This window comes from Corythoichthys intestinalis, chromosome 18 (genome assembly GCF_030265065.1).
Source record: "Corythoichthys intestinalis isolate RoL2023-P3 chromosome 18, ASM3026506v1, whole genome shotgun sequence".
NCBI lineage: Eukaryota > Metazoa > Chordata > Actinopteri > Syngnathiformes > Syngnathidae > Corythoichthys > Corythoichthys intestinalis.
Genome location: NC_080412.1, coordinates 40,317,472 through 40,333,465, shown reverse-complemented (window position 1 = coordinate 40,333,465; position 15,994 = coordinate 40,317,472). Strand labels below are relative to the sequence as shown.

At 38.9% G+C, this 15,994-nt stretch overlaps 1 protein-coding gene across 2 annotated transcripts in view; it reads right to left on the bottom strand.

Moving 5' to 3' along the window:
* Nucleotides 1-15,994, bottom strand: part of dpysl3 (dihydropyrimidinase like 3) — a 74,327-nt gene that overhangs the window by 24,843 nt on the left and 33,490 nt on the right. For both annotated transcript variants that reach the window (XM_057820756.1, XM_057820755.1), the window contains exons 3-7: nt 14,747-14,931; nt 13,796-13,960; nt 10,644-10,705; nt 10,334-10,414; nt 5,036-5,104 (exon numbers count right to left, since the gene is read on the bottom strand). In XM_057820756.1, coding sequence (XP_057676739.1) covers nt 5,036-5,104; nt 10,334-10,414; nt 10,644-10,705; nt 13,796-13,960; nt 14,747-14,931 — 562 coding nt within the window. The remainder of the gene's footprint in view (nt 1-5,035; nt 5,105-10,333; nt 10,415-10,643; nt 10,706-13,795; nt 13,961-14,746; nt 14,932-15,994) is intronic.

Sequence of the window (15,994 nt, the reverse complement as noted above, 5' to 3'; positions counted from 1 at the left end):
TCAATCAAAGAAAACTTTTTCAATGAAAAATTAAGTGTTCAAATGCAAATTTTTCAATTGCAAATATTTTTTCGCATTCAAGAACTTTTTTTCTGATTGATTTTTTTCTTTTTTACATTGGAGTGATTTTTCTTTTTGAAAATCTATATATTTTTTGAAGCAAATTATTTTTTTGATTGAATAATAAAGAGAAAAATGTCCTAGCCAAAAAGTGGCCCAAACACAAATCAACATTACTTCAATCATAAAGTTGCTTCAATTAAAAAAATAAAAAAAAAACACCTCGACTTCAATCAAAAAATGAAATAAAAATAAAATAAAAATGTAATCAAAGAAAATAGCTTTTTTTTTTTTTTGAGTTTCAAATTTATTTTTGCATTCAATCACAATTTTTTTTTTTTTTTTTTTTTTTTTTTTTAATTGAAGTGACTTTTTTTGGGTTGAAAGTATATATTTTGATTGAAGCAACTGTTTTTTTTCTTTTATTGAAGCAACTTTTTTGATTGAATAATAAAAACACAAATCTACCTCCATATGGCTCTGCCCAGTGGATACAACTTTTGACTGGGGTAACTACATTGGCACGACACCGGCGGGCTTACAAAACTCAATGGATGACGATCTTGGCGAAAAGTATTGCCTAAGCAGCCTGATTTAGAATTCCCCTCAAGAATGATGGGAAACTAAAAACGCTCAATGTCAACTTATTATTATAAATATTCTTGCAATTTAATTTTATTGCTGACACTGCATTTTGGGGTCATCAACATGTTGTGCCCCCCTGCCCCAAAAGTCAAACTCCGCCTATGTTTCTACCACACAGACAAGGCATGTGGGTTGCAATAGCTTGATAAGGAAAATCATGACAACACCACGAGGAAGTATAGTCCTGTGGTCTACGTGCTCGTCTGTCGCACGGGAAAATCAAATTCGAATCCCATTGGAGACCTTCATTTGATTGCCATGTTTTACGCGGGCATTGCACGCTGGAGGTGATGACGCGGTTGGCCTGGGCTGGGAGAATAGCTTTGCTAGCTAGCAAGCGAAGCTAGTATGGCGGCTAGCATGATTTTGTCACATTCTGCTGCTGGTCAGTTTGTTTTGTTACAGAGATGTGGGATGAGTTCCCAACTTCCATCCAACAAACATCCACTTCCAGCTCATCAGCAGTGCCTTTAAACCGATCCTAGGCGGCTTGCCAAGATGTTGACTTGCTCCCATTTGACAGTTTGTTTATCCCTTTTTTGCTAGTGGCATCATTGCCTTGTTTTATTTTTTTTCGTTTGTCTGCCTCTCACCGCAGTTTTCCCTCTTTTTTTTTTTTTTTTTTTTAATCTTTGATCCCAATACTGTGTAGATGATAGTGTTTTTTTGTGTGTTCAATAAACCCTTTTACGTAATCCCTATGTTATTGTTGTCTGCTCGCTGTCTGAAGTGAGGCACGTAAATAGGGGGAATAGCTGTGCTAGCTAGCAAGCGAAGCTAGTATGACGATTAGCATGATTTTGTCAAATTCTGCTGCTGGTCAGATGGTTTTGTTACAGAGATGTGGGATGAGTTCCCAACTTCCATCCAACAAACATCCAATTCCAGCTCATCAGCAGTGTCTTTAAACCGATCCTATGCGGCTTGCCAAGATGTTGACTTCCTGCCATTTGACAGTTTGTTTATCCCATTTTTGCTAGTGGCATCATGGCCTTGTTTTTTTTTTTTTTTTTTTTTCGTTTGTCTGCCTCTCACCGCAGTTTTCCCTCATTTTTGTTGTTGTTGTAATTATTGATCCCAACTTATTGTCACGGACCCTCTTTGTGTCTTTTTCGTGATAGCGTGGTTTTTTTTTGTGTGTGTTCAATAAACCCTTTTACGTAATCCCTATGTTATTGTTGTCTGCTCGCTGTCTGAAGTGAAGCACCTAAATGCGGAGAATAGCTGTGCTAGCTAGCAAGCGAAGCTATTATGACCACTGGCATGATTTTGTCACATTCTGCTGCTGGTTAGATTGTTTTGTTACAGAGATGTGGCATGAATTCCCAACGTCGTACCTGCATCCAATTCCAGCTCATCAGCAGTGTCTAAACCGATCCTAGGCGGCTTGCCAAGATATTGACTTGCTGCCATTTGAAAGTTTTTTTATCCCTTTCTTGCTAGTCGCATCATTACCTTGTTTTTTTTCGTTTGTCTTTCTCTCACCACAGTTTTCCCTCATTTCTTTTTTGTTATTATTGATCGCAACTTATTGTCACGGACCCTCTTTGTGTCTTTTTCGTGATAGCGTGTTTTTTTTGTGTGTGTTCAATAAACCCTTTTACGTAATCCCTATGTTATTGTTGTCTGCTCGCTGTCTGAAGTGAGGCACGTAAATAGGGAGAATGCTGTGCTAGCTAGCAAGCAAAGCTAGTATGACGACTAGCATGATTTTGTCACATTCTGCTGCTGGTCAGATTTTTTTCTTACAGAGATGTGGTATGAGTTTCCAACTTCCATCCAACAAATATCCAATTCCAGCTCAGCAGCAGTGTCTTTAATATCCCTTTATTGCTAGTGGCATCATTGCCTTGTTTTTTTTTTTTTCGTTTTTGTGTGTTAAATAAACCCTTTTACGTAATCCCTATGTTATTGTTGTCTGCTCGCTGTCTGAAGTGAGGCACGTAAATAGGGAGAATAGCTGTGCTAGCTAGAAAGCGAAGCTATTATGACCACTGGCATGATTTTGTCACATTCTGCTGCTGGTTAGATTGTTTTGTTACAGAGATGTGGCATGAATTCCCAACGTCGTACCTGCATCCAATTCCAGCTCATCAGCAGTGTCTAAACCGATCCTAGGCGGCTTGCCAAGATATTGACTTGCTGCCATTTGAAAGTTTTTTTATCCCTTTCTTGCTAGTCGCATCATTACCTTGTTTTTTTTCGTTTGTCTTTCTCTCACCACAGTTTTCCCTCATTTCTTTTTTGTTATTATTGATCGCAACTTATTGTCACGGACCCTCTTTGTGTCTTTTTCGTGATAGCGTGTTTTTTTTGTGTGTGTTCAATAAACCCTTTTACGTAATCCCTATGTTATTGTTGTCTGCTCGCTGTCTGAAGTGAGGCACGTAAATAGGGAGAATGCTGTGCTAGCTAGCAAGCAAAGCTAGTATGACGACTAGCATGATTTTGTCACATTCTGCTGCTGGTCAGATTTTTTTCTTACAGAGATGTGGTATGAGTTTCCAACTTCCATCCAACAAATATCCAATTCCAGCTCAGCAGCAGTGTCTTTAATATCCCTTTATTGCTAGTGGCATCATTGCCTTGTTTTTTTTTTTTTCGTTTTTGTGTGTTAAATAAACCCTTTTACGTAATCCCTATGTTATTGTTGTCTGCTCGCTGTCTGAAGTGAGGCACGTAAATAGGGAGAATAGCTGTGCTAGCTAGAAAGCGAAGCTATTATGACCACTGGCATGATTTTGTCACATTCTGCTGCTGGTCAGATTGTTTTGTTACAGAGCTGTGGCATGAATTCCCAACGTCGTACCTGCATCCAATTCCAGCTCATCAGCAGTGTCTTTAAACCGATCCTAGGCGGCTTGCCAAGATATTGACTTGCTGCCATTTGAAAGTTTTTTTTATCCCTTTGTTGCTAGTGGCATCATTGCCTTGTTTTTTTTTTCCGTTTGTCTTTCTCTCACCACAGTTTTCCCTCATTTCTTTTTTGTTATTATTGATCCCAACTTATTGTCACGGACCCTCTTTGTGTCTTTTTCGTGATAGCATGTTTTTTACTGTGTTCAATAAACCCTTTTACCCTATGTTATTGTTGTCTGCTCGCTGTCTGAAGTGAGGCACGTAAATAGGGAGAATAGCTGTGCTAGCTAACAAGCGAAGCTCGTATGACGATTAGCATGATTTTGTCACATTCTGCTGCTGGTCAGATGGTTTTGTTACAGAGATGTGGGATGAGTTCCCAACTTCAATCTAACAAACATCCAATTCCAGCTCATCAACAGTGTCTTTAAACCGATCCTAGGTGGCTTGCCAAGATATTGACTTGCTGCCATTTGACATTTTGAATATCCCTTTGTTGCTAGTGGTATCATTGCCTTGTTTTTTTTTTTTTCGTTTTTGTGTGTTAAATAAACCCTTTTACGTAATCCCTATGTTATTGTTGTCTGCTCGCTGTCTGAAGTGAGGCACGTAAATAGGGAGAATAGCTGTGCTAGCTAGCAAGCGAAGCTATTATGACCACTGGCATGATTTTGTCACATTCTGCTGCTGGTCAGATTGTTTTGTTACAGAGATGTGGGATGACTTCCCAATGTCGTACCTGCGTCCAATTCCAGCTCATCAGCAGTGTCTTTAAACCGATCCTAGGCGGTTTGATAAGATATTGATTCACTGCCATTTGACAGTTTGGATATCCCTTCGGTGGTAGTTGCATCATTGCCTTGTTTTTTTGTTTGTCTGCCTCTCACCACAGTTTTCCCTCTGTTTTTTTTTCTTTTTAAATTTATTTGTTTTCGTGATCCCGACCTGCTGTTACGGACCATTTTGTGTCTCGCAATAGCTTGTTTTTTGTGTGTTCAATAAACCCTTTCACGCAATCCCTATGTTATTGTTGTCTATTATCGTTTTGTGAAACATCAACAGTACTGTGATCTCATCCTGGATTAAGCAGTAGATGATGGATGGATAGAGTCCTTCTCTCCATGGTTCCCTTCAAAACCAATTAATAGAAAACAAAGAAGAAACCGTTCAACTGGGTCATATCATCTTCGTTATAAGCGACTGATTCCTCGTAGTCCCAAAAATTCCCTTCACAGCGCCTCAAAGCAGACGAGTTGCTGGAGCCGGAATCATTTCGCGACAGCAAGCTGTTGATTTACGTCCTCAGTGTCATTTAAGTGCATGAAACCACACGACTAATAATAACAGCGTGACTGTGAGTGAGAGTGAAGCCCGTTTATATGTGTGGCCATACGAGTTGTTTTCACAATGAAATCCTGTGCCAACACATGGATCGAGTAGTACTGTAGTCATGGTTTTGTTATGTTCCGACCTCTTCTGGCCGACTTAGCACGTGTCCCTCCGGTCCTGTGATTCCCATCTGCAGCATACGGGCCTGCTCCTGTTGGACCGACACATAATGTAAAAACTTAAAGTCGGATGGAACATAATAATAAAAAAAAAAACATGCTGAGAATTCCAACTTCTTTCACAGTGCAGCTGTGTTTTTGAGGCTGATGTATGCTTATTCACTGTGTAATGTGAAGATAGGCTGACAACACATTGGATAACAAAGTCCAAAGTCAAATCACAGACATACCTCCTGAAAAATGCGGACTAATCGAATTGGTTAAAACAGAAAACTGTTCGGTTCCCATGAGAATTAGCATTGCTTACACAAAGTAATGCAATAAAATGTTGAAATGTCTGTCTGTTTTGAGGGTGTAACTAGAGTTGTCCGATATTATCGGGTAGCATGTTAAAACGATATGGAATAATATCTACATTGTAAGGCTGCAACAGCTAATCGACTAAATTGATTAAAATCTGTTTATAAACTAGTTGCCAACGAATTTGACAATCGATTTTTGCCAGTAGCTTTGAACAGTCCAGTTTGGGACTTTGTGTGTAAAGTTAGGCTGCGCGCATGCGCCAGTGATTGAAGCAAGAGAGAGAGAGAGAGAGAGAGAGAGTTCACTGCTATACTCAGGTTGGGTTGCTGAATCAATAATACCGTATTAAGAGGTGTCGAGGATATAAGTCTGAAAGGGGCTAAAGAAGCCAATTGTATTGTTTGTATTCTTTGTTGATGAGATGTTAATACTTAGCACGGAACGCTAAGCTAGTTAGCGATTATGCTGATCAGTATCTTAAGCAGTGTTGTCAGATTACTTGAAAAAGCTATATAATTACTGATTACTGATTACGCCTCAAAAAAGTAATCTAGTTACTTTACTGATTACTTCATTATCAAAGTAACTAAGTTACTTTAAAAGTAATCTATCAGTTAGTTTTTACTAATTTTCTCCCTTTGCCGCCTCAACATAAGAATGACAACAGAAAAATGTCATCACATGTAACTGACTTTCCGATGATGGAATCTAAAGGGGAATATCAGAATTTCGTGCTAGGTTAGCCACTCCAGAGCCATGAAACTCACAAATATCTGACAAAATGCTTGGAATTTGTTGAAATCAACTCCACCGACCAATTAAACCCCGCTAACTCTAAGATTACGCCTATTGTCAAAACTTCTGAATTTCGGGTAATGGTTAACAGAATATCAGTGCCAATGTAAAACAATGCAAACTGACGGCACAATAATCAACAACACACAAGTGGATTGTACAGTGCAATAAACACAAAGGTGGTGGCGGGCGCGGATGCACGTGCAGCTGTGCACATTAACAACCCGGAAGTACTCCTCTCAACACACACGCGGTCAATTTGGCCACAAAACGTGGCGGCAACTAAGCACTTTACACTCAGTCGGACTTACAACACATCCCACAGATGCTAAACAAACACATCACCTCACAGCATAAATATGTAACACGCATATGATGTAAACAAAGCTTGCCAACTTGAAGCGATGACTGCCCGTCGTTGCTACGGCAAAGCTACGAAACGGCCGCGCATGTAAGGGGTCCAACCTTTTGCTGATACCCTCCAGAATGAAGGAAAAATACTCACCTTCATTCATGGATATCCACAGATCAACATTCTCTCGCAACATCTCAACACTCGGCGCGAATGTCCACCCGCCTCAGTCCCACAACACATGACACGAGACCAAAACAGGAAATAGCTAAGCGGTTGTCATGGAAACACGTACCGGGAACCTTTTATTTTAGCATTTTCTATTAAAAATGCTCTTCGTACATGACTACAATATTCTTCATTCTACATACGTTATGAGGCAATGAAAAAATAGTAATGCAGAGACACTAAGGAAACTAACTTTAATCAAATTACTGGTGTAGAAAAATGAACGCGTTAGATTACTCGTTACTGAAAAAAGTAATCAGATTACAGTAACGCGTAACTAACGCGTTACTGACAACACTGATCTTAAGTGTCCGTTTGTATTGTGTTTTGGAGAAGCTTATTAGCACTTCTGTTATTTTTGGATAGTAAAGTTGTCTCATTTCTTTTTATAAAGACACCACACACACAAACCCATTAATATAACAGTTTAGAGTCTCCTTTCAACACAAGCTCCAATTCAAACTGTAAATTGTCATACAAGAACGTGTGCTTTGAAATTGGATTGTATTTATGAACAACTTTTTGGTAAACAAAACTAATTAATTAGTCTGCCTCCTGCTCATTCGATTTGTTGTTTAGTTGGCTAAAAGAAAATAAATGCGTCATTGACACAATTTATATAAGTGCTTTGCCCACAAGTTAAAAGATGTCAATCTGAAGCATTTTTTTTTATATGAATGAACAGGACTTTTGTCTGATTTGTGTACTGAGAAATTATTACTGAAACCATTTTTTTATATGAATGAACAGGACTTTTGTCTGATTTGTTTACTGATAAATTATTACTGAAACAATTAAAAATAGAACATATTTATACGTTTTTGGGAGCAAATGAGTTAACGCTCTTTCCTCCATGTCTGAATCTGGGGCAGGGAAATGGCAAAAGCCGGACTAACTCCGGTGGCATTAAATACCATTCGTGAGGTTTAAGAAGTCTGCAGTTTTGACCATTATGCAGTAATTTAGCCCTGCCGTACTGAATAAATGCATTTTTAATATTTCATATTCCATTTAGCGTAAGATTGTTATTTGTCATGACCATACAATTTATTTAGCAATTGGGGAAAAATACTTAGATAAAACGAATATCCTGTAAAAATATTGGAGTAGAGGGATAAAAACAATGATGCTTTGCTGCTCTGTCAGATTTTCCTCGTTCTGAAACTTCCCCATTGGGCCGAATTCTAAATCAGATGAAATCGTTAATCTGCTGACATCATCACCCAGCTGGATGTGCTAGAGCTCTATAAAGGTAGGCGGGGCTAAACAGCAGATTAAAAAACTCATTTCTCGTCATCTGCGCTTTGCCAAATTGTTCTATATCAGGGGTCCCCAAACTACGGCCCGCGGGCCAGATACGGCCCACCTCCACATTTGGTCCGGCCCCCTGAACAATACCAGAGAGCATTTTGATTTTTTTTTTTTCCCCCAATAGTGTTATTTATTTCCTGGCTTTTTTTCTGTGAAGAACCCAGAGAGGGTTATTTGGTTATTATCTATTTAATTAATAGTCTTATTGTAGGAAAGACCCATTGCATGTTTGGGCTTCAGTTTAATTGTTGCTACGCTGGCCTTTTAAGAAAAGCGACGCGTGCAAGAGTCACTTTCTCTCCTCCCTTCATTGGCGCGCACGAGTTACTGTCTGTCTCTCTTCCTTTCACTGCCGGTGTACACTAGTCACTTTTTCCTCCTTTCACTGCCTGCGTTTCGTTCCTCAAGCTGCCGTCCTGTTTAGTGGCAATCCAAGTGTTGTGTGTGAATGAGAGAGGCGGGTATATTGCAGAAATGTGCCTTGGCAGTGCATAAACACGTTTGGCAGATGAGTTAGCTGCTTAGGGTCCCTTGTATTCGTTAGCCGCCACGAGCTAACCGCTAGCCGCCGTGTGCTAACCGTTAGCTGCTAGCGCTAATTGCTAATGCTAATCGTTGGACCCTTTGGCTACATGATGGAGGCTGAATTTTGTTTGTTGCCAATTCACTTATCTAAATTGTTATTTTCCTGCTTAATGTGTATGCTCATTATTGTGAATGATTAGCATTGATATTTCATTTCTATTATATTTTATGCTGTTCCTGTTAATTTAGATATGTGTATAATACAGTATATGTATATAGGTTATATACTGTATATTATATTACTGACATGTTATATGGTTATCTTGTATTCACAGAAACCACAATACAGCAAAATAAATCTTATACTCAGTTCATCATCATTAAAGGAAACAAATAAATCCTGAACGTCCCCTGTTGATTCTCTGATCGGAGTCACAACTCCATAGCGTCGCCGGCTTTATACCACACATACACACAGAGATCCCCAGTCAAATTAACCCTCTTTTTCAGTTATTATTATTATCATTATTATATATATTATTATTTTATTTACTTTTGTTCCGTGAAGAATCCAAAAAGGGTTATTTGATTGTGGCTATCTGAAAAACAATACATTTTTACATTTAGGCACTCCTGCAATCGTCACACTTTTTCTGTTACAAACTGACCACGGCCCCTCATCAGAGAAGGGAAAAGTTATGTGGCCCCCACAGGAAAAAGTTTGGGGACCCCTGTTCTATATAGTCGAATCGTCTCAAAATATAATTTTAATTCACATTATAATGCTATTCATAAGATTAATAAATTAATAAGATTAATGCTATATATAAGATTTTTTTTAACATGTCACAGTCACTTTAACACGCTTTATGTACTTAACCCAGTACAGGTGTAGACTACAGTTAGGTCAGGAAACTAATAAAATATTATTTTTGAAACATATAGTCATCTATTTTTTCTTCATTGTTATGTGCAACGTGTCTAAAACAGCGAGTTAAATTGTGAAGGTAATTGAAAAAAGTGACATTATTCGATTAATCGATGAATCGTTTAATTAAACGTTGGCTCAGCTCAATCAACTCTAAAAAAATAATAATAATAATAATTGTTAGTTGCAGCCCTACATAGCAGTTATGCTTATTGACCATAAGATGTCTCTGACCTAAAATGCTTGGGATTTGTTATGGGAGCAGACCATTTGTATTAACATAGCAAAAATTAAATAAACAATGAATGATTGAAAAAATAATGAATATGAATATGTCAGTCAACGACTAAGTCATTTTCTGACCACTCTAGGCGTTACTATGTAACATGTTGCCCATAACATATCAGCATAGCTTTACACTGACTGGTAATACAGGACATTTAGGATCTCAAATAGTCTGTATGTGGTTGTAATGGCATTCCAAAGGCAATTATAGCCTTGAATGGTCAAAGTTAGGTATCGGATGTCATGGTTACAATTGAAACAGTGGCTTTAAGTCGACTCAGACATCATGCGGCTATCATTTGTGCTTGAAAAGACGACGATGGACTCCATCCAAGTCCTTGTTTAAAACCTGATAAGATAGTTAGGAATGAGGGCTGAATCAGATCCAACACGCTCATTTGCGAACCATACAAAATGGAAGAAGTACTCCTACTCTCTTTCGTGACAGCGTGTTTAGTCTTTACTAGTTTAAAATAGGAGATGACCTAAGTTAGGTCATGAGAAGCTGTTTGCGAGAGCAACAGTTTTTGTTACCTCTGCAATGATCTCTCCATTTTCCGCATGGACCTGAGCAATGGCCCCCCTTTCTGCCAAGAAGGTAAACACCTCATAGAGCTGCAGCCAGAGAAAAGAGTCACAAAACACAATAAATTAGTCTCAAATTGTTGCCGTACAGTTAACGATGTTTTCCCTTTCAGCCAAATGACCGTCTTAAATTCTGCAGTTATTTTGTGTGATGTCCTAAAATGACTCGCGTATCGTGAGTATGAAAGTGTGACAGTTCTCAAGCCAAATGTTGGAAACTGACAGTTAGCCTCATGCTTTAAAGCTGTGAGCTACATACCTCGCTGTTGCTCATCTGGTAGTAGTCCTTATAAGCCATGTACACCTGGAAGGAGTTTACGCCTGTGAAAATGAAAAAAAGACACATAAGAAGGATGGTGCACATAGCTAAGCAATTGAATTTGACCTCAATTTTGAGAAAAACTGACATTTCATAACAAAGTTTTGTGGTTGTAGGCAGGGGCGGATCTAGAAAATATCGGCTGATAAAAGCATTTCAAAATTATTTCGGATAATATCGACATCGGTTTTTCAATATTGGTTTTGGGCCAGTATGCATAACACAGTGCTGTCATGTCAATTTATTTCCTGCCTGTGTTTCGGGTTTTGACACCCCTTGTTGATGCTAGGTGTAACTAGCTTTGAAAAGTTCCAGCACTTTCTGCTGACGTCATCATTGTCGACGTGAGCTCATTGCGAAGACGGAGACCTAAATGTACGCGCTCGCCTCTGCAGCCAATGTACCATAGCAGTTCCTGTAGTCCCACCACGTTATTTGTGGCTTACAGTGCACTCCATAATTATTGGCACCCCTGAAAAAGATGTGTTTATTAGCTTCTAATAATTTTTTTTTTAATTCAAATAATATGGGACCTTAATGGAAAAAAAAGAGAAAAATCCAACCTTCAATACAAGTGCATTCATTCAGTGGGGAAAAAATCCCACATAAAGAAAAAAATGATTTGACATCAAATAATGTGTGTCACAATTATTAGCACCCCTGGTGTTAATACTTTGTACAACCCCCTTTTGCCAACAGAACAAGGTCTGGGGACTGAGATGGCCATGGGAGGAGCTTGATTTTGTGTCTGGTGAACAATTTCTGTGTAGATTTGGCCATATGTTTAGGGTCATTGTCTTGCTGAAAGACCCAGTGACGACCCATCTTCAGCTTTCAGGCAGAGGGCAACAGATTTTGATTTAAAATGTCCTGGTATTTCAAAGCATTCATGATACCATGAACCCTAACAAGGTTCCCAGGGCCTTTGGAAGCGAAACAGTCCCGCAGCATCACTGACCCACCCCTATACTTCACAGTGGGTATGAGGTGCTTTTCAGCATGCGCATCTTTGGTGGCACGCCAGACCCACTTAGAGTGTTTGTTGCCAAAAAGGTCAATCTTGGTCTCATCTGACCAAAGCACACAGTCCCAGTTGAAGCCTGGGACCATGTGTATTTTTGTGAGTTTTAGATTTAGTCTAGTTTTAGGGGACAATTACTCAAAATGTTTTCTTCTGTAAACTTCAAAGTTTTAGTCCATGAATAAATAAATAAAAGATTTCCAACAATTTCGAATGAACATTGACAGACGAGCACATAATTGTAGAGTGTACAAGGACTTCACCAACTTCGTGATGATATTACACACTCAGCAGGAAAACAGTAGGCTATATTTTTTTCAAGTAATTAAAATTACCTGGATGTCACGAACTGCTTGTAAAATGTTTTCCAAGTGTTTAAGATGACACTCACCACGCTAAATGCTTATGCTAACGCGAGCGCTATGCTAACGCTACAAGTTACATTTAGTGTGCGATGATCACTCAGCACAGAACTTAAAAGGCTAAAGCAACGTGGCATATCTAGCCAAGATACAAAAACAAAACTTAACAATAAGCACCTGACATGTGTTTCACAAGGAGCCTGATGAGCAGTGGTGTGTGTGAGGTGGTGTGTGTGCGTGCTAACTACACATATTAGGGTTGTTCCGATCATGTTTTTTTGCTCCTGATCCGATCCCGATCGTTTTAGTTTGAGTATCTGCCGATCCCGATATTTCCCGATCCAATTGCTTTTTTTTTTCTCCCGATTCAATTCCAATCATTCCCGATAATTTTTCCCGATCATATACATTTTGGCAATGCATTAAGAAAAAAATGAATAAAACTTGGACGAATATATACATTCAACATACAGTACATAAGTACTGTATTTGTTTATTATGACAATAAATCCTCAAGATGGCATTTACATTATCAACATTCTTTCTGTGAGAGGGATCCACGGATAGAAAGACTTGTAATTCTTAAAGGATAAATGTGACTTTGTATATTGTGACTAAATATTGCCATCTAGAGTATTTGTTGAGATACTGTAGCCATTTAACTGTTCTGCCCAAATGCATGATGGGAAGTGCAACCATTACTGTGCGTAGTGGCACCAATTGATATGTCTTCTCTGCTTTGGGAAGTAACATAGGGTGTTAAGGAAAAGATCAACCACTACCGTTCTTCCCCACATTGTTTCCCACGATATTTCTAATTGTTGAGAGAGGGATTTTAAGGCTTTAGCCAATTAAAAAGAGACTCCAAACACTGCCAAAATTCTCTTTACTCATTTTACGCTGCCTGTTAGCTCTATATATAGGTAAAATGGCGCCATTATAGATTGAACGCGACAATGCGTGAGTGGGTCGTGCTGCGCATGCGTTAATTGCATGAAATATTTTAACGTGATTAATTAAAAAAAAATTAATTACTGCCGTTTACGTGATAAATTTGATAGCCCTACTTTAAGCCAGAACTAAAGACTCTGGATGAATGTAAGACATTTTGTCTGTAACATTAAATACAATTAGAAAACCATTTAATCAAAAAATATATATATATATTAAAAAAAGGCATGCCCGATATTTTTTTGCCGATTCCGTTACTTTGAAAATGACGTGGATGCCGATCGATCGGGACATCTTTAACACATATGATAAGAAAATGTCACACATTATGAACTTATGACGGAAACTATGGCGAATTTTCAACTAGTTCTCGTCTCGACAGATGAAAACTGGCATCCCTCTCATTATGTTCTGTTCCCAGGACGCATTTTTAGCTAGCCATTGTCACGTCATCATCATGTAAAAATTGTTTGTTGACGAAATATTTTCGTTATTGTTATTGTTGACAAAAATGACATAGCTTCAGTTAAGGCTGTTCTCTTATTTTTCACAGAATTCTTATTTGGAAAACCTTGAGGTTGTTACATTTATCATTGTTAAAGCATCGAGTGGGGCATCACAGTACTATTAGCCATGATATGTTGAATCCACGACTGCATATATTTGTATCGGTTTGATATCAGTATCAAAATTTTGGGAGACAATATCGGTTATGGTTTAAAAAGTCATTCTCGGACAACTCTAATATTGTGGTATACCTTTGTCCTTCATCAGGCTTTCCACCTCCTGTTTGACGCTGTCGTTCCAGTGGGTGATGTCCACGTGGAGAGAGTAGTCGCAGCAGGCCTTCTCGTCAGCCCACTGCCTCCATTGGTCATAGGCCTCCATCAGGCTGCTTCCTGCCTCCGGGATCACATGATCCACTGTATAGGGAGCAGAAGCAAGGCAGGGTTTAGTAACCGAAGGGTGAAGTCCAGAGTTATGCGCTGGTATTTCCTATTTTCCATTATATCTTCCAGGATCGTTTGTCAGTGTGTGTTTTGGCTGTGATCCACCCGTGGCGACAAAACATTGGCAGATGTCACATTTTGTTTTTGTCACAACATGAGACTGTAGTATAAAATTGAGCCATCAGCGGCTATATTCATAGACCGTTCAATTCAATCAATCAAAGACTGGACTGAGAAAAAACATACAAATTCTGACTCATCTGTGTTTTGCATAACATGAGGGATAACTGGCTTTAAACATTATTTCTATGCAAACAATCTGAAATCTAGTATGGAGAAACTGTTCACATTACACACCCAACGAGTGAATGTTTTCACTTAGTCTCAGAAATATAATCCCCCTCCACAAATGAATGGGGTGCGTGAATAGCGTTAACAGGGGCATGTCTGTTAGTAGATGTCTCACTGCCAGCTTTCATAGAAGTTTAGCATGACGGCGACGATGCAATCTCGCAGCTGTTGCTTGTGATGGAGCCGTGTCTCTTAGGACACACACATACAGTAGATATGTACTTGCTGTGTTAAGAAGACAAGAAAACACAGTCTTCTCTATTTCCATGGGAGCCGCTTGCCCAAATGACCCCCCTTTTATTAAGCCTTTTGTATAGACTTGCTTTGGAGAGTCGCCCATAGGGGACTCGCTTAGAGTGTCAGCTCCACCTCTTTTGCTCATTAGTTTTTCAACCCTTCGGTTCTTACCGATCATGGTGGTACCCCCAGCGAGAGCTGCTTTAGACCCCTGAGCAAAGTCATCCACGGTGGTGGTCCCGCGATACGGCATCTGGAGGTGGGTGTGAATGTCGATACCACCGGGGATCACCATCTTGCCATTGGCCTCGATGGTTTTCACCCCACCTGGCACTATGAGGTTGTCCCCTATTTGCCTGTGAAGGATTAGCAAAGGTTAACCAGCATTAGGGTTAGGACTAGGGGTGTGACAATATATAAAAAAGGTGATAAATAGCAATACTTGTAGCCTAAAAAAGGTATCGATATTCTCCCACCAAGAATCGATGTGGTTTTAAAAAGGTGTCACTGTTTAGAAATTAAAAAATAAACCAATAGGTCACTACCAAAATCTTCTATTAGAATAGTGTCTAGGTTACCTCACTAGCTGCCTTTGATGGTGCTAGACATCCAATTTTTTTTTTTTACTGGACTGGACGTCTAGCGCCATCAATGGCACTGAAACAGAGCATTCACAGCCAGTCTTCCTGGTTTTGGGTGCATTTAAAGACACATCTGTTCATATTAGGGCATTTATAGGTCACTTCCTGTTGATTTAGAGTCACTTCTTATTCATTTTGGGACATTCTTGAGTCACTTCCTTTTTCAGTAACCCAAAATCAACATAAGGTGACTTGTAAATGCCCCAAAAACAACAGGAAGTTCTGGTATGAGATTCTGAAAGCAGAAATATCATGGTTTCACGGTATCACAGCGTTAAAATGGATTACGTTGCGATATCTGGGTTAAAAATAAATAAATTAAAAATTCAGTTGAACAGAATTTTTATTCAAAACATATTAGCAACTTGGAAAATAACTATAATGTTAAACTAAAATAAAGTTTAAAAATAACAAAAAAATACTGAAATATTCTCAATAAAATTAATACAGTCCTTTAGGTGAACGTCAATTATTTTCCATAAAAAGAATGTGTGTATGACTCGTATGTATCATGTTTAGATTATACACACACTCTCACTCAACACAGTTTCCAAAAAGGAAAAACAATACCACGTTTTACCACCGCAAGACACACTAAACACGCTGGATTTAACTCTCATAGCTGGTGGGAAAAGTTCATGCTAGTGTTTACTAACCTTTAATTTTGTATAAATGCGAAATCATATTGGCGGTATTGCCTCCCCGGCAGCAGAGGCGACGCATCCCATTAGGCAAACCAGGCAATTGCCTAGGGCCCCCAGCCAGCAGGGGCCCCCAG